The sequence below is a fragment of the Protopterus annectens genome, chromosome 7.part0 (genome assembly GCF_019279795.1).
Source record: "Protopterus annectens isolate FY-2018-M chromosome 7.part0, PAN1.0, whole genome shotgun sequence".
NCBI lineage: Eukaryota > Metazoa > Chordata > Ceratodontiformes > Protopteridae > Protopterus > Protopterus annectens.
The window spans coordinates 70,364,023-70,384,020 of NC_056739.1; the positions used below are offsets into that span (position 1 = coordinate 70,364,023).

At 42.7% G+C, this 19,998-nt stretch overlaps 1 protein-coding gene across 1 annotated transcript in view; it reads right to left on the bottom strand.

The window, feature by feature from the left end:
* Window positions 1-19,998, bottom strand: part of ITPR3 (inositol 1,4,5-trisphosphate receptor type 3) — a 2,403,054-nt gene that overhangs the window by 141,019 nt on the left and 2,242,037 nt on the right. The window contains exon 53 of the mRNA XM_044076491.1: window positions 11,891-11,995. Within this exon, the coding sequence (XP_043932426.1) occupies window positions 11,891-11,995 (105 nt within the window). The remainder of the gene's footprint in view (window positions 1-11,890; window positions 11,996-19,998) is intronic.

Sequence of the window (19,998 nt, forward strand, 5' to 3'; positions counted from 1 at the left end):
TAACATTTTGAATGTCTAGCGGAAGTTTATTCCAGTTCTCAGCTGGGGAATATGTAAAGGTTCTTGCCTATTTTGATTTTTGGCTTGTATATAGAAAGGAGATGCTGTTCTGAGCTCCGAAGCATTCTAGATGGGGTGTAGGGGGAGATGATAGAGGTAATGGTGGGACAGAAGGAGGGAAGGTGCAGTATAGACTGAATTATCTGAAGCTGAGAGAGGAGAAGGTTGTGGGGAAGCTCTAATCAATTTAGTTTCCTGAGGACTAAGCACTGATGAGAATGATAGGGGTGTTCGGCAGCAAATTTGGCCACCTTGTTGTAAGTGGACTCTAGTTTAGACAGTAGTGTGGCTTGTAAGTTGGTGAGAATTTGAGAGCCATAAAGAAGGGTCAGGAGTAGGTAGGCATGGTGTAGAGCAATCTTGGCTTTACTGGATAAAACATTTTTATTCCTGTAGAGGAGGCCAAGATTTTGGTGGGTTTTCTTAATGTTACTGAGAACATGCAGGTCAAATTTCAGCTGGTTGTCAATAATGACCCCAAGTAGTTTGGTGTGAGTTTCCACTGTGATAGGTGTATTATTATGGGAAGTGATAGAGAAAGGAGGAGTTTGTCTTATTTTTGAAGCCTAGGTACTTAAAAAAACACTCAATTATAGCTTAAGGCAAGTAAATTAATCTAGAGATCCATCCTTGTAAAAACAATACAAATTATCTTAGCTCTACATATAACATAATCAATGCAGTTTTACACCCCACCCCCACCCCAGCAGCCCAAAATCACAGCATATTAATTTAAACTTGCTTCTGCCCAGCTTTTCTTTTCTAGTTATAATGTAAAGCCTATATTTCTTACAACTAAAGAAAGTTCTTGTTTACTTGAATATCTTTAACGATTTAATATCACATGCTTGACACTACTGTGGCCAAAAGTGCAGATATCCAAAGAAAATGTTCGGAAATCACAACACCAACCACCGTAAATGCCGAACTGAGCATTTCAGTGAAGTCGAATGTCAAACATTTCAACTTCACTGAAATGCTAATAGGCGCTAAACATATTTTAACATGTTTTGCAGGGAGGCAAGCCCCCCTGCACCCACAATGTGGGGGGTGCACCCCCACACCCCCTACTTTATATATATATATATATATATATATATATATATATATATATATATATATATAAACTCCAGGATCGCACTACACTAAGAAAAAGGTACATTTCTCAATCTCAACTATAGTGCGATCGATCTGTACTACACTGTCACACCTTGCAATAGTGGCTGTTCGCTATTGTAAGGTTCAACAATATAGTACTCACACTAATGGTTCTGCTACCTGATTTACGCACATACGTTGATTGCACACATTTCAATCGACTATGTGATTGTAAATGAGAAGTTATGTACCTACCATAACGTTCCATGTTAGTTGTCTTCTCTCGCCTTCTTTCTTGCTTGATGGGTTCGGAGCCGATCCTCGGCTCCGACTCGGCACTTGCTAAGCTCGAGAGTCACTTTTACCAGCTCGAGGCAGCCCCATATCCCATGATGCAAGGCGGTAAGTACCCAGATCTCGTTTGATGACAAAAGGGCAATAGCACCTAGCATAATAACTTCCCAAAGGAAGAAAGAAGGAGAGAAAAAACCTGCAGGATGGTAGCAGGACCAGCTCTGTATGGTCCTCAGAAGTATAACTCCTTGTAGAGAAAGGTCTGTCCAGGCCTGGGGGAAGGAGGGAGGGTCGCAAGAAAGAAGGTGAGAGAAGACAACTAACATGGAACGTTATGGTAGGTACATAACTTCTCAATGTTAAGTTGTCAATCTCGCCTTCATTCTTGCTTGATGGGACCGCGTCCCTAGCACCTCTATCCTGGGTGGCTCAATGGAACAGACTCTTGAGAACTGTAGAGCCAAAGCTGGCTCTGTCCCTGGAGGCCAAATCCAATTTGTAATGGGAAACAAATGTATGAGGAGTGGCCCAAGTGGCTGCTGCACAAATAGTGTCTAAAGGAAGTCTAGCTTGAAAGGCTGTAGAAGTAGCTAAGCTTCTGGTTGAATGTGCTTTTGGTTTCGAGCACAGCTGTTTTCCCCTGAGCCGATAAATTTCAGAGATGACAGAAGAAAGCCATCTAGACAAGGTCACTTTTGAGACAGGAAGGCCTTTCTTGTTATCAGCATAGGAAACAAAAAGTTGATCGGATTTCCTGAATTGGTTTGTTCTGTCCAAATAATATCTGAGTTGGCGGTGGACATCAAGATAATGTAATTTTTGTTCCGATCTGTTTGAATAGTTTGGAAAAAATACAGGGAGATCAATGGCTTGATTCAAATTAGTCTTTGAGGCGACCTTAGGTAAAAAGGTCGGATTAGTTCTCAATGATACTCTGTCTTTGTGGAAGACCAAATAGGGGGGCGAACAGATAGAGCATGAAGTTCAGACACCCTCCTAGCTGATGTAATAGCAACCAGGAATAAAGTTTTCCATGAAAGAAATTTCAGGGAACAAGAAACAGCTGGCTCGAAGGGGAAGAATCAAGGATGTCAGCACTAAATTTAGGTCCCATTGAGGAGGAGGACTCCTGACTGGAGGCTTCAGGAGGAAAATTCCTTTCAAGAAGGCTTTACAAAGCCTGTGGGACATAATGTTGTGATCTGCGAACCCGACATGAAAGTTCGAGATAGCAGCCAACTGAACTTTAACTGTGGAAGAAGAGGAGCCCGCGTGAAAAATCTCCGCTAAGAAATCCAAAACTGCTTGAACTGGAGCAGTGAAGGGACCAATATTCTTGGCTTTAGCCCAATAAGAAAAACGTTTCCATTTGCTAGTATAAATCCTCCTGGTAGAGGATTTTAAGGAAGCTACTATGATATCTCTAACAGGGTTAGAGATCATAGGAAGCCTGGCTAAGGAAGGAAGTGGAGCAACCATGCTGTGAGGTTGAGAGAAGGGATAGACCGGTGCAGCTGACCGGATTGATGAATCAGAAGATCTGGCACTGGGTCCAGATGCCACGGCTGCACCAAAAGGTGACAATGAAGGAACGGAAACCAAATTTGTCGAGGCCAATAAGAAGCAATGAGAATCAATTTGGCTCTCAAAACGGTTGCTTTCTGGATAACTTGAGGGATCAGAGGAAATGGAGGAAAGGCATAAAGAAGTCCCTGGGGCCAATCCTGGGTCAGAGCGTCTCTGGGGGGATGGCCTGGCAGTGGGAAGAGAGAGAAGAAGTCTGGGCATTTGCTGTTTTGGGGAGTAGCAAAAAGATCGCAACATGGGTGACCCCATTCCAGAAAAATCTCTTCCACTATAGATTGTTTGAGAGACCACTCGTGAGGCATGAGAATAGCTCTGCTCAATCTGTCCGCTAAAATGTTGGTTTTCCCAGGGATATGCATTGCTACCAGAAACCGATGAGAGGAGATCGCCCATTGCCAAAGTCTGAGCTTCTCGACACAAGGGGTAGGACTTGGTTCCGCCCTGTTTGTTGATATACCAAACTACAGACATGTTGTCTGTGTGGACTGCAATTGTCCCTAAGGGAAGAAAGTCGTTGAGGGCTTGCAACGTTAAAAGCACTGCTCTCATCTCTAGGACATTTATGTGCAGGTGGTATTCGAAAGGTTGCCACGTCCCATGAACCATCCTGCCCTGATAATGCCCCCCCACCCGATCAGGGAGGCATCCATAGTGACAGTGGCTACCGGGGATGGGGGTACAAAGTGTCTGCCTTGGTGAATCTGGGGAGAAGTGATCCACCAAGCAAGATGATTCTTGCAAATCTGTGTCACCAGTATTTGGTGACGCATTGGAAGTTGTTGGTAAGACCACTGAGTGAACAACATCCATTGAAGAAGGCGCATATAGAAGCGAGCCAGGGGAAGAAGGGTAATGGCTGCAGCCATGAGGCCTAACACCTTTAGAACCATTCTGGCCTGTACCTTCTTGCTGGCTAGAATGATCCTGACGTGATTTTGAATGTCTGAGATTCTTTGATCTGTAAGGGTAGCTGACATCTGAACAGTATTTAAGTTTGCGCCTATGAAAGTAATAGACTGGCAGGGCAATAAGGATGATTTTTCGGAGTTGATCGAGATGCCCAATTGAGAACAAAGATTTATTGTGTAATCCCTGGCTTGAAGAAGCTGATGCCTGGTGGTGGCTGAAAGGAGCCAGTCATGGAGATACGGAAACACCTGGAATCCTTGACGTCTCAGGTGAGCCGTGACCACTGCCATACATTTGGTGAACACTCTGGGGGCTGTAGTGAGACCAAAGGGCAGGGCTCTGAACTGGAAATGACTGGACCCCAGCCGAAAGTGGAGAAATCTCCTGGAGCGTCTGTGAATTTTTATGTGATAGTACGCATCCTGAAGATCTATTGAGCACATCCAGTTGTCCTTCTGTAAGAAAGGCAGAATTGACTGAAGAGTGACCATTCGGAATCTTGTCTTCCTCACAGACTTGTTGAGTCTGCTGAGATCCAATATTGGTCTCCAGTCTCCCGTCTTCTTGGGGACCAAAAAGAACCTTGAGTAGATTCCGGGCTCTGAATGATCTGTTGTAACTGGCTGAATGGCTCTTTTTTGCAGAAGTTTTAAGACTTCTAACTCTGCAATTTCCCTTAGACCGGGTGGTACATCTGGAAGGGAACTTGAGTGAGAGAAAGGACTTTCCTCAAAAGGAATTTTGTAACCCTCGGATATAATCGACTGTACCCATCTGTCTTGAGTGAGGGAACGCCAGGCTTCTGGGTACAGCGATAGTCTTCCCCCGACTGCCTCCAAGGATGGACAGTCGGGCAACATCTCAGGGATGCTGAAAGGGCTTGTCAGAGAGAGGCTCTCTGCTTCCCTGGTTCTGTGGACCCCCTCTGCCTCTAGAGCGGCGTCTGTTATTGTTACCCCCTCTGCCTCTAGGGGTAAACTGACCACGTGAATCCAGCGTGACTCCTTGGGATTTGCGGAACCACATTTTGCCACCCTTCTGTCCTTTGGGGTAAGGTCTAGAAGGGGTGGAAAAACGGACCCCTACGGCAGAAAGAGTCTTGCCGTCCTGCTCACACCTGGTCAACGTTTCCTTCACTTGAGGGCCAAACAAAGCTGAACCATCAAAGGGAGAGTTTGTGAAGGACGCCTTAAAGGGATCTGCAAAATTACAGAGCCGCATCCAGGCTTGGCGTCTAAGAGCCGCACCTGTACCTGCGGCCCTACTCGCTCCATCTGCTGCATATGATATCAGTCGCATGGAGGAGTTAGCAATAGAATTAAGGGTTCCTAGCTGCAAAGCAATTTTTTCTTGAGCCCCTGCAGCTGTCGGATCCTGAACTACTTCACCTAGCTCCTTAAGGATATCCCTCTGGAGTCTGGTGAAGTGACATAGGTAGTTCAGCGAGCGCATAGCAAAGGTCGCTGAAGAGAACATCTGCTTACCATACCTATCCATGGTCCTAGAGTCCTTATTAGGAGGATGGACAGGTACGGAAGGATCTGCAAGTTCCTTCTTAGTGGCAGCCGCCACCACCATGGCATCAGCAGGGACACCTTTCGTGAGAAATTGCTTGTCCGAAGGGGCAGTAATAAATTTAGAAGGCCTCCTAGGAACTGGCTCTACAGAGTCAGGAGCAGCCCAAGCCTTTTGAGCGATAACCTGCATAAGGGGGTCAAAAGACGGAGACACCCAGGAGGTGGAGGGCCGAGATCCAAACGCCTCCAGGTATACTGACTTATCCTCAGAGGGATTATTGGAGGGCCAGTTTCCCCTCTGTTTAAGGAGTTCTAGGATGTCTGAAAAGGAGACATCCTCAGAGGGGGATCTTGGGGATCCCTCCGACTCATCTAAGTCGGTATCTGAAGTGATAGACTCGGGGGAGTCTACGTGTTTCCTCTTACAGGTCCTCTTGCGCGGAGGATCCCCTGACTGATCAGGAGAATCCTCGGAAGAGGGGGCTCTTCCCAGTGGGGAAACCTGAGGCGGAGGATCTCTGGGTCCGGGAGCAAGAGAGATGGCAGAGATATCGACAGGCACCGTAGAGGGAGGAGCTAAGGGAACAGACTGCTGGCTGAGTCCAGTGGCTAGCACACTCTTCATCACCTCGAAGGCTCCCCTCCCAGGGAGGTCCGAGAGAACCCGTTCCGAAGAACCAGGAACTCCAGGGCCCACCGAAAAGGAAGGCTCCGAGGCCGATGTCGGAGCCGTGCTCACCAAGGCCGAGGCTCCAAGGGGAAGAGTGGGGTCGGACAAGGGTCCGATGCCACTCACCCCCTCGGAGGAGACCAGGGAAGCCCGACCACCGAATCCCTCTAAGGAAGGTCTCGAAGAGGAGATAAGAGTAGAGGCTGAGGGAGCAGAAGGGGGGGATCTGTCCCTCAGCCATAGCAGAAACCATTCCCGAAGACTCCAGCTCCAAACTCTGAGGTAGAGTCGAAGGAGGAACTGCAAGGGGGTGTGGACTAATAGTCATTTGTTGAGACGGACTATGTAGCATCTGGGCCAGTGCCTGTGATTTTAATAATCTACTGACCACCCTCTCTAAATCATGGTCAGAAAGCCTGGATGACCTGGATGATCGGCTCCGATGGCTCCGTTCCGAGAGGAGAGGAGAGGCCGGAGCCGAAAGTATCGGTTCCAAGGAAGGGGACCTGGACATCTTCCTCGAAGGAACCATCGGAGCCGACGAAACCATTGATGCTGTCGGAGCCGACAATTTCTCAGCGCCGACGGAAGGTCTCGATGTATCGGCTCCAGCCGGAGCCGATACAGACACAAAGGTAACGGTGTCGGAGCTGGTCGGCGCCGACACCAAAGCCTGGGCCACATGGTGGTCGGAGCCAGTCGGAGCCGACACCGATGTGACCGAACCAGTATCGGCACCGATAGCCATCGGTGCCGAGGATTTGTGTAAACTAGGATCGGCTCCAGCCGGAGCCGATCTCGACTCTGAAAGAGTCAGAACCGAGGCCGCAGGCTTAGAAACAGAAGCCTGGGCCTTGGAAGACTTAGAAGTCTTAGTCGGGGCCGACTTAGCCGGAGAGCCCTCCGGTTTAAGAAGGCCCCTCAAAATCAATTTATTTCTTCTCTCCTGCAGGACTCTCTGGCTAAAAGAATGACATATAGCACAGGAGTCCTGCAGGTGGAGAGGCCCCAGGCAGTACAGGCAAGAAGTGTGACCGTCTGTCAGAGACATCTTCTGACAGCACGAGTCACACTTCTTAAAGCCTGAGACCCTTTCCTTAGACATGGTGTAAAAAACACACACACACACACAACACCTGTCCAAGAAATTATTATTATCCCAAGAGGAAAAGACTAATCTCTCAAATACACACACACACACCCTAACAAGGGGGGGGGATGGGATGGGAGAAGGTCTGACTAAATGTTTTAAGGAGATGGGGAAATTCTAGTCAGAATGGGACTAAAACTAGTCTAAAACTATTAAAATTAAAGTTTAAGAAGAAAAAGGGGCAAAAACAGTAATGTATAAATCACTTACCAGGAGCTGATAAAAGGAGGACCTCATCAGCGAAGCGGCAAACGAGATCTAGGTACTTACCGCCTTGCATCATGGGATATGGGGCTGCCTCGAGCTGGTAAAAGTGACTCTCGAGCTTAGCAAGTGCCGAGTCGGAGCCGAGGATTGGCTCCGAACCCATCAAGCAAGAATGAAGGCGAGATTGACAACTTAACATCCATCTTTAACACATACAATGGTCACCCACATTAAAAATACCCCTGACTGCACCCTATATGAACCTGCTCTGCAATGAAACATGCATTTATACTGTAAACTGTTTTATACAAATACTAATAAGAACAAAAATTGTTTTATATAAATTTTACTTCTTTTTTCTCTTTGGTGCCCTTTTAAGCATTAAGTACATAAATTGAGATATATGCTTTACAGTTGACCCACAAGTTTAACAGGTCACCAAGAGTCCATTTTTTTCTCAGCTGCTTCTTCTTGCAAAGCCATATGTCATAAACGTGACTGATGATTTACAGTATCCCATTTATTCAATAAGTTCAGTGTTGCTAGCGTTCTTCCTGATCATCTCCATCTCCCAACATCAGACCCAGTTTCAAGCCCAAGGTATTCCCGATTCTTCCAGTCAACTTCTGTGCTTTTTTTCTGTCTCTCAAGCTTTTTCTTTTGGAAGAAAAGGTTTCAAAAGAAAAGCCTCTCAATGAGTCTTACTGTCAGTTTGTATTTCCTCCTTAGCCTGTTCTGCATCAAAAAATGCCTTTGATCCTACAGCAAAAAATATTTTGAAGACAGCTGCATACAGCAGTTTGACTCACACCTACCTCTCAATATTCCCTGATTACTAGGATACATTTTCTTCTCTTCTGCCTGGTAAACAGTGAATAATCATCTTTCACAAACACTCTGCTATCTCCAATTTTTAGTACTTTTCCCTTCTGTCACAGGATAAACTCTTTCTGCAAGTATGATTGCATCTTTACTAATGTAGGTTTGGGCTGCTTTCTCATAACCAGGTTTGGAGCATGCCCTTTCAACTGACAAATCATGCTATGGAATACCAGTCCAGTTGCTTATTTGTGCTTTCACAAAATTAATACAGTCTGTTACTTCCAGATTCTCTAGTATAGCAGAAAATCTTAGTTTTTTCCTCTGTGCTCTGTCTTCTAACTCTACCACTTTTTGAGACAGCTCTTCTTGAGAAGTCTCATACACAGACAGCCTTTTCTTCATTTCAACTTGTTTTTTGATAATTTTATCAGTTCAGCTAATAGATACTTAAAACTTCTTATATTTTGCCCAGACTTATTTCAGCTAATATATTCCTTCAATGTTTCATTTGTTTTAATCACCTGTGAGTACATTTGATTTGTTTTTTCCTCTAAATTACTGGAAGTTCTCTCCTGTGCCAAAGCTACAGCTCAAGCTGCTTTTGCTGCAGGATTCTTCCCGACCAGTGTTTTCCCTTCACCTTTTTGGGTTGATTTTCTTTTAGGTTTTCCAAATTTCTTCTTTGCTGGCATTCATGTAGTATACTCAGTAGCCAGTAACTGAATTTTATCCAAGGTGACAATATTACTGCCCCCTATTTCTCAGTTTCTGTTTTCACACTGGGGCAGATGAAATTAAGCAGTTGATCAGTATGTGGACAACTTGGAAGTCCAGAGACATACCCATTGTTGTTATTATTACTCAGTTTACAATTGTATCATTGTACCTTTGCACCTGGGTTGTGGCTGAAAATGGTCAGTATACTAGTTCACTTAAAAGATAAAATAAATACACTTGACAGTCACAAAATCATTTGTTGGTGACTATCTCAGTGCATCTTATTTATCCACAAGGGAAAACATAAAATAAAACTGAAAACTTTGCTTACAGTTAAAACAAACTAAATTATTTTACTTAAGAATGCAAAAACAAATAGACCATAAATGCTAACTGAGTGACCATTTAGTCTGAGTAACTATAAAAAGAAATGAAGAAAACATTCAGATTTTTCTCTCTTCTATAACAGGACTGCCAGCTAATAGCCTAATGACCATATCTTGAATAGGTTCATAGCTGTGTACTATAGGTTAACAAACACTGGGGCCTTTTTAAATCTAGCCATGTATCTGAAATCTCTGACAAGTTCTGGTACCCCTGGTAGGGGCTTGGGATATGAAACATTTACAAGCAGGGAACTGGGAGATGAACCATTTATAGGCTGCCTGTGTCCACTAGAGATAAAGGTGCCAAATCGGGGTGGAATTTCAGGTTCCCCATCCAGTTGTCCATATTACACTTGAATTGGGTTATGGAGTAACTCTGCTTCACGTGCATGCAAAAGGTCCATCAGAGTAAGGGCCAAAGATGTCTTGTATTCCAGGCACTGATCTCCCCTCAAAAGCCTATAGGAGACAGAATAGAGGGATAAGGCTTTGAAATGGTCTTCTTATGACAAGTTATTTATGCCCTGTATTCTTTTAGTGAGGAGCCCCTGTGGATACTCCAACTGTCTGATGTGCCTAGTTAGGTACACACCATAGGAAGCACTGTACTCAATGACAGATATGATGAGTGCCAAATACAGTGGAACAATAACTTCCTTGGACCTAGATGCCATACCTTTGTTTACAAGTTGCACAACATAGAATGTTTTCCTCACTACTGTAAACATGTGATGGTCAAAGGCTAGATTACTGTCTGTATGTGTCCCTAAGTCCCTGACTACTGGGTTGACTCTTAGGAGTATATTGTCAATATGGTAGTTACCAGAGATGGCTGACTTTCTGAAGGATACTATTATACATTTTTTGGCATTTACATTTAGTCCATGGCTCTGACACCAGTTGTTTATCCGTGTCAGCCCTTCTTGGAGAACATTAGTGTTGCTGAGCAATTCTATGACTGCTTTTGACATGCAGTCCTCTGCTAATTTGGTCACCCAGGGGATCCTGATGTTGGTTTTGTCAGAGAAGCAGATGCCAAAAATAAGCGATCTCAGGACTTCCTGGGTCCTGTCTGTGAGCCAGCTGGCTATCCAATGAGTGACGTAAGGGTTAATACTAACCTCTTGAATTTGTCAACAATGCTAGAGTCAGATACTATGTCAAATGCCTTTGCCAGATCAAGGTAGGTAGTATGAACCTTCTACCCTTGTCCATTGCTTTGGTGACCTTCTCAAAGAAGCTCACCAGCTGAGGAAGCATGACATGTTCCTGATGAAACCTAACTGGGATGAGTCCAGACACAGACTTTGGAATATAGCTGCACCTAGATATCAGCCTTTGGTTAGACCCTTTTAGCATTTAGCTGTTCTCTAGTAAAAGTGGTTTTAGTTTCAAGATATGGTCATTAGTGGGCAGTCCTACTAAAGAAGAAGGTAACCTGCATATTTTCTTTAGTTCTTTTTATAACTACCCAGACTAAATGGTCACTCCAATTAGCTTTTATACATATTTTACTGCAATGATCCCTATGATATGCATTTAAAAAGATAATGTCTTCTTGATCCTCCCCATGCCTGCCACTGAAAGGCCCCAAAGGTATTCTGCCCACTCTGAAACAAACTACATGGCTGTCATCCAAGCAGGAATGGGGAGAGTTTGGTCTCATTCTTCAGCACCCTTGACACAGCAGCCTGACAGTCAGACTTCACCTTCTCAGTCAGGGAATATTCATGTCTAAGGATGTACACTAACTGTCCCCATGCTATGCTGTGATAAATAAGATGATATTTTCAGACTAATTATCCTAACCCCTTTCCTTGAAAATATGATGTGCTCACTGTCCCAGAGGGGGCGTACAACACTGGCCTTGTGATGCATGCATGCTTCTTTGCATGCACTGACTTCCAGTAAGAGTGTCACCCCAAGCAGATACTGTGACCATTCATGCTGCTGTAGCAAGCCAAAGACTCTGGTTGAGGTCACTGCAACAGGAGGTTAATCCATCTCACTCTATCCCTCCCTCTGAAAACAGCAAGACGGTAGTGGCCTTTCACTCCAATCTCACCTTGCATCCGGGGAAATCTTCCAAATGCCCACTGAGCGCTGAAGCCCTTCCCTATGTGCTGCACTAACATACCAGCAATCACAAAGTCACATTGCTTAAACAGTGGATTACATTATGTGAGGCACTGTGTGCAACACAACTGTTACATTTCATCAGCCAAAATCACTACGGAATACCAGTTCTTTTCTGAAAACACACGCCTATGTCTAATTCTGTGTGCCAAGTTTTATTTAGTTACCTACAAGTTATAAATAAAACAAATGCACAACACTCAAAATCAACAGAAGTCTGTTCAATGTATAATAAACAGGGGCAGCAACACTTGTATACTATCAATAATCTGAAAAGAGGACTGTGCTACACTTGTACTCCTAATAAGAACACATTCAAGGACTTCCTAACACTCACCCTCCTGTGATCCAGTCGTCTGAATCCCAGTGGAACAGCTGATTCCATCACCAGTACATGACTCCATGAAGTCATTCATTGCTGCCTCCTGTCCAGGAACTTGTTCTATGGAAAGAAAGATGGAAGGCTCTGATTCAAATATTCCACAAAAATGTTTGCATTCGACAGACAGCATAGAAAACTGAACTTCTGTTATAGCGATCTATATGACAAAGGGTTAAAAACCCATTATTTGTTACTTTTACTGAACAAACATTCATGGAGTCTAGACATATCTGTCAACCTCTTAATGCAAGAGATCTGGACAAAGCCTAAAATAATGGGGGACAAAGACCCAACAACAGCGACAGATTTTAACCATTGTTCTTATAAAAATAGAAATTTGCTACAATAACAGAATTTGTCTTAGCATGCATTTTCTGAAGAATATGAAGTCTAAAACTCAAATGTATGTCATTATTTTGTCACTTTAATCCTCCGTGATTTGTCAGAAAACAAGAAAATTTTATGAGAAACAGACCAAAAACATGAGGCAAAAATCTGGACATTCTGCAAAAAAAATCTGGACGGTTGATAGGTATGAGTCTAGATTACCTGTTTGCAAAATTAATATGGAAATCCAATTTCCTCAAACTCAGAAGTTCACATACTAAAACACACAGACCTATTTTAACAATATGTTACTTGACAAGCATAGACCCTTGTCCACTGCACCCCCCCCCTCACTTAACCCCAGAGCTGTACCCCCCCCCCATGACACAGACCTTGCTCAATGAAATAGCATTCACCTATTTGCTATCTTACAGCTGGTCCCCGCACAAAGTGATAATTCCCAAACAAGTACTATAAACCAGGTATTGTACAGACTCTTTCATTTCACAACATTACAGTCATGTAAGGATCACTGCTGGAGGATTTTCCTGCATGACATCCAAAGCAGTTCTTTATTTGCCACTATAATGTATTATATGTGTTCAAAATTGTCACTTGATGCACTACATGTTAGTGGTGGGGGATCGTGGCTTAAAAGGGCCCTCAACTAGTCTAGTTACCTGCTGAAAATGGAAATAAATAAATAAATAGATGCCCAGCTTGTAATACTCTTAGAATTATTTAAGAGATTTCCATTTAGCAGCCTTGCATATACTCTAGAAAGGCATAGCTTTAAAGAAGGCTGCATTAGTATCTGTTGAGCTGGTAGAGCGAATTATTACCTCCCCAGACATATAAATACTGCATTTTTCATAAAAAGAGATAATGAAGTTAGCCAACCTTTTGGAGAGCATCTGTTGGCCCAATATCATTTCCTTACATATAAGATAGAAACAGCTGAAAAGACTGTTTCAGTGGTTAGTCTTTTCAGTGCAGCACCCGAGTTGTCTGTGTGTATCTACAGTGTACGTGGAAAGCTGTGCAGAGCACATAATTGTTTTTCAGTAGAGCGAGTTGTCTGTGTGTATCTACAGTGTATGTGGAAAGCCGTGCAGAGCACATAATTGTTTTTCAGTAGAGCGAGTTGTCTGTGTGTATCTACAGTGTACGTGGAAAGCTGTGCAGAGCACATAATTGTTTTTCAGTAGAGCGAGTTGTCTGTATGTATCTACAGTGTATGTGGAAAGCTATGCAGAGCACATAATTGTTTTTCAGTAGAGACTCATCAAAGGTACTGAAATGAAACAGTTTTCAGACAGACAGGGGTGTATGTGTAAGTGCGTATATATATATATATATATATATATATATATATATATATATATATATACACATACATTTATAAATGTATAACGGTATGTATATGTATTTATAAATATATAAAGATATAAATATATAAGTACACATATGTGTGTATTTATGGTTTACTATTGAAATGTGGAAAATGCATTGATCAACCAATGGTGAATGTTTTATTTATTTATTATTTATTTTATTTTTATTTTATTTTTATTTTATTTTACATTTGTTGACCGGGAAAGTCCGACTGGACACATGTCCATTTTCAGCGGAGGCCCGGGGAGAAAAGCTCCAATAGTACATAGTAGGTTACAAAAAGTTCCAATAGTACATAGTAGGTTACAACAATGTTTGACAGCTAACATACGATTGTAGTTATGCACTAAATACCCAGGGAAGAAAAAAAAGTTACATTAGTATGTACAATAACAATTATAAAGAGAAAAACAAAGCATCATATAGTTAGTATACACAGGTAAGAAAAAGTTACATTAGGATGTACAGTGAACAATTATTATAAGAAACAAACCTACAAGTAGTTAGTTTCAGGGGAGAGTAGATGGCTTGAGGCCTAGGAGGATAGTAATTTCACTGAGGAGGTTGAGGGGAGCTATGGGTTAGTCTGGATTAGAACATTGGCAAAGCCAGTGGGATTTGAAGTGGTGGGAGAGGCCATTTCTGAAAGTATTTAGGGAGGTTGATTCGGTGAGACTAGGTGGAAGAGAGTTCCATATTTTACCCACTGTGTTTGAAAACAGAGAGTCACCTCCTGAGTTACAGGATTTGATTGTCTGTGCGAGTAATCTGTGAGATGATCTTAGTCTATTTAGGTTGGTATAAGGGGTAATTATTCCAGACAGGCCGGGAGTGTTTTCAGGTTGAGAGAGTATTTTGTAAGCAATAATAAGTTGCTTCTGTAGAAGTAGATTTGGTAGTTCTATCCAACCTAGGTTCTGAAGATTAGTACAGTGATGGGTTTTGTAGGGCAGGCCTGTGGCAAATCTTGCAATATGATTATAACAACAAGAGAGTTTAGATAGATCCGATTTGTTGGGATTTGTAAGTATGGGGAGGCATACAAGAGGGTAGAAAGGAGATGGGTGCGAGCAATGGCAACTTTAGCCGTGGGAGTCAGAAAAGATTTTATTCTATAAAGGGACCCCAGTTTCTTATTAACAGTTTTGATAGTTTGGTTGATGTGCACATCAAATCTGAGTTTGTTGTCAATGGTAACCCCTAATAGCTTGGTATGAGGGTCGGGGTGATGGTGGTTCCATTGTTGGATTGTACACAAAAGGGAAAAGTTGGTGTTTTATGGGTAGGATGGAAGAGTAGCATTTTCGTTTTTTTTTGGATTAAGGATCAGTTGGCGTTCTGATAACCAATTCTCAACTGCAGTGAAACAGTCTTGAGTTTTGGATAATAGAATAGTTGGGGATCTATCTGAGCAAATTAAAGTCGAGTCATCAGCATACTGAATACATGTAGACTCTGGGATGACTTTGTTAAGATCATTAATAAAGATGGAAAATAGAAGAGGGCCAAGTATGGAACCTTGGGGACTCCTATGGTGTTGGGTATGAGGTCGGAGAGCTTGCTTTGCCAGAGCACAGCTTGTTGCCTATCAGAAAGATAGGCATGAAACCAGTCTAGGGTTTTGTTATCTAGATAGAGAGTTTTAGGGTTGCATGCAAGAGTTTGTGGTTGACCATATCAAAAGCTTTTGATAGGTCCAAGAAGAGGGCTGAAGAAATTTTTGTCATTCGGTTAAGATTGATAGTGTTTGTGAAAGAGAGGAGAGCGGTAGTAGTGCTATGTTTGGGCCTGAAGCCATGCTGGGAGTTGGTTAGCAGGTTTTCCTGAGTTAGGTAGTGGATGAGTTGTTTGTGAATACTTTTTCCATGATTTTTGCCAGTGGTGACAAAATGGCTATTGGTCTGTAGTTTGAGAGGTCAGTGGATGAGCCACCTTTATGGAGGGGGATGACATGGGAGATTTTCCATATGGAGGAGATTGTGGATTCAGTTATGGTCCGATTAATTAAGATTGAGATGGGATAGGCTATAACATCCGCAGCTTTTTGTAGAAAGTCTGCTGGAAGTAGGTCTGCCGAGAGTGGTTGGCTTTAGTTTCCTTAGTAAGGATCGGATGTATGCAGTAGGGACAGGTTGTAGGTTGAATAACGGCGTGGTCTTCTGGGTGGGACTTGTGGTTAGGGAGCAGGGGGCTACTTGTTGGTTGGCTAAGGATTTGATCACATCGATGAAGAAGGTATTAAAGGATGTGGCCACTTCATCTGGGTTTTTCATAGTTAGGTTTGCTGGTGTGGGGGTGGAGGACCTGCCTGGATGGAGAAGTTTGTTTATTCCTGTCCAAAACTTTTGGGGGTTGTTTTGATGTTTATGTTGTAGTTGGAAATAGTAGTTCTTTTTGTCCATTAAGATAGATTTTTTTGTGTCATTTCTTAGTTTTTGGAAGTTGGTACGGTCTAGGGGTGTTTTGATAGTACGCCATTTATTCCATGCTTTGTTTCTAGCTTTGATTTTGGCTGTGGAGTCTTTTGATAGCCATGGTGCTATGAGAGCTTTTGTTTTGATTAACCGCTTGGGCGCATGTGTGTCAAGTATGTTTAGAAATGTGGAGTTAAATTTTATTACAGCTTCTTCTAGTGGGAGGTGTTTTAGGATTGACCAGTTACAGGACTGCAGCTCATTTCGGAATCTAGTGATGTCAAAATGTTTGGTGCTTCTAACAGTCCTGAGTACAGGGAGGTGGCAGCTACCACTTTTGCTTTTTACCATATAAGTAATGAGGTGATCACTGAGCTCATTAGTAATAGTCCCAGATTTATAAGTTCCGGGTTTATGGTTAGTGAGTATCCAGTCTAGGATACTTTCTTTTTGTTTGTTGCTGCCAATTCTAGTAGAGGTGGTAATATTTTGTGAGAAGCCATGGAGATTGATATTGGTTGGGTCTGTCTCTGACACACATTGATTCCAGTCAATGTTGACATCTCCCAGAATTATGGTTTCTTGTGGGAAGTTATTTGTCAGCCAACTTAGAGTGTTCTCAAGAGTGTCAGAGTTGTTCCCAGGGGGAATATAGATTACGATTAGGTTAATACTTTTTCTTTATTTAGTTGTAGTTTTAGGGTTGTTAATTCTCGTTGGGTATTTGCGGTGGCTGAGTGGGGTGTAGGGTAACGTTGAGTGTGCTTTTGAAGAGCACAGCAGTACCACCACCTCTTTTTGAGGCGATCGGTCCTGTATATGTTGTAGCCAGGTGGCAGGATTTCGTTATCTTTGGTCTCTGGTTTGAGCCAGGTTTCTGTGAGACACATAATGTCAGGGAGGTAAGTTGCTAAAAGAGCATGTAGATTATGAATTTTATTATTTAGGCTTCTAATATTAAGGTGGCAAATAAGAAGGGAGTCAGGAGGTCTTGGAAACAAGGATGTTTTATTTGCACTGTCATTTGATGGAGGGCCTGGGTTTGGATGTATGTCTCCATCTATATTTATGTTTTTCTAAGATACATTATTAGCTTCATCAGTTTATGTAGTAGTTTATCTATGTTTTTGGACTTGGGGTAGATTATGTTTGGTTTATAGGAGTAGTGGAAGTGAGTAAGTGGTGTTTTGTTGATTAGGTAGTGAGTAGGGTGATTAGTGTTGATCAGAAATGTGGGAGTACTAGTTTGGTACTTTGGATAATGAAAACCTGGGTGTGTCTGGGACTCGTATATAGTTAGCAGGTATAGTGTGATAAGAATTGGTAGGGTGAGAGTTACAGTTTTTGGGCTGGTATAGTGATATGGGGTGTTAAGGACTTCATACTGTTGCTTGATTGGTTATAAGATAGTTAGTGTAGGTGGTTTGGTATTGGTTGGGGAGAGGCGGGGTGGGGAGTGAGGCAGTGTGATTTGTGAGCCTAGTGGACTTGGAGGGGCAGTGAAAGAGGTGGGCCAAGAGTTTTGAGTGGCTAGAGATAAAGGAGGGGTGTGGTTAGTTAAGTATAAATATAGGGGTACTGGGGCGGGTGGGATACGGGCAGGGTGGGCGGAGCGAGCCCGAGCGCAGCGAGGGGGAGCGGAGCCGGGTTAATCCCACTCCACACAGAGCAAGTCCAGGTAATACACTAGTAGATGTTTTTCCTTGCTACAGGGCTCTACAAGTGAAGCATAATAGTAGCTGCACTTTTGCTTATAGTTTGGGACTAGCTCCTCTGTTTTACTCAGAATTCACACTAATTTTCCAAGTAAGTGAGGAGAAGATACTGTTGTTTGCGTCTTACTGCTGTGTGTGAAACCCAGTTCGCAAGCTAGTTTAGGGGATACTTTACAATGTAAAATACATTAGTAGCTTTCATTTTAGTAGGATATTGACCTTGTAGATGAAAGTGTTTGGTAGATAGTATAGTTCTGGGCTGTTGGTAGATAGTTTAGTTCTGAGCTGTTCTACACTTTAGGTATCGCTTTCTTCCTTAGCGCGATATTGAGAGGGAGGTCGGGGTAGATTACAGTACCTTGTAGATGAAAGTGTTTGGTAGATAGTATAGTTCTGGGCTGTTGGTAGATAGTTTAGTTCTGAGCTGTTCTACACTTTAGGTATCGCTTTCTTCCTTAGCGATATTGAGAGGGAGGTCGGGTAGATTACAGGACAGTACCTTGTAGATGAAAGTGTTTGGTAGATAGTATAGTTCTGGGCTGTTGGTAGATAGTTTAGTTCTGAGCTGTTCTACACTTTAGGTATCGCTTTCTTCCTTAGCGCGATATTGAGAGGGAGGTCGGGGTAGATTACAGGACAGTACCTTGTAGATGAAAGTGTTTGGTAGATAGTATAGTTCTGGGCTGTTGGTAGATAGTTTAGTTCTGAGCTGTTCTACACTTTAGGTATCGCTTTCTTCCTTAGCGATATTGAGAGGGAGGTCGGGGTAGATTACAGGACATTACCTTGTAGATGAAAGTGTTTGGTAGATAGTATAGTTCTGGGCTGTTGGTAGATAGTTTAGTTCTGAGCTGTTCTACACTTTAGGTATCGCTTTCTTCCTTAGCCCAATATTGAGAGGGAGGTCGGGTAGATTACAGGACAGTACCTTGTAGATGAAAGTGTTTGGTAGATAGTATAGTTCTGGGCTGTTGGTAGATAGTTTAGTTCTGAGCTGTTCTACACTTTAGGTATCGCTTTCTTCCTTAGCGCGATATTGAGAGGGAGGTCGGGGTAGATTACAGGACAGTACCTTGTAGATGAAAGTGTTTGGTAGATAGTATAGTTCTGGGCTGTTGGTAGATAGTTTAGTTCTGAGCTGTTCTACACTTTAGGTATCGCTTTCTTCCTTAGCGCGATATTGAGAGGGAGGTCGACCCGCAATGTAGAAATAAGTAACGTCTAAAAGGAATAATAGCGAAACTGAATTACCCATCCAGCGTAATTCGATGTATTCAACATAGCATTAGGTGACGTCAGTCACACAAGCTATGCAGAGTAACTTACTGTTAGACTATCAAGTCAAAGGCACATGTTTTTACTATTTTGCAAGGGGGCAAGCCCCCCTGCACCCCCCCATGTTGGGAACTCTGCCCCCCACACCCCCTGCAGATTATATATACCAACTCCGAGATCACATTACAGTGAGGAAATGGGCAAATTCCCTGTTCCTCACTGTATTGCAATCTCCACTCAATACTGAACACAGACTACCAAATTACACTGCACATTCCGTATTGTGCATTCGTTGTAGTCTGGTTCGGCATTGTGCCCTTTTGAAAAGTGCCTTTCAAACACTTGCCATTTGATCACTGGCACTATGAGATTTCAATAGTAAACCACTCTATATAGATATATATATATATATATATATATATATATATATACACACACACACACACATATATATGTATATATATATATATATATATATATATATATATATATATATATATATATATGGTTCCCCTTCACAAGATCGAATTTATGGAAGTTCGAAATTCATAATCTCGAGACCAGAATCTCGGACTTCCATTCACTCGAAATTGTGAATGGGAGCCTTAGGTTTAAAAAAATAAAAAGTTAACTTAACCTTATTGCAAGGGGCCAGGTCCCCCTGTACCCAAGCAGTTTAAATGTGAATGTTCCGTGTCTGCACTATAGTGGAGGAATGGAAAATCTTCCGTTTTGTGCTTACGCGTATAGCGCGGATTGGGAGATTTCCCTTTCCTTCACTATAGTGCAATCTTGGAGTAGGTATATTTAAGTAGGGGGGCTGTGTGGGTGCAGGGGGGGTGAAAATGTGTTAATTTTTTTTTTTGTCCCTTTCATATGTTCGAGTTTCTCTAAATTCGAGATTCTGGTTTTGAGTTTATGACTTTTAAGTTTAGAG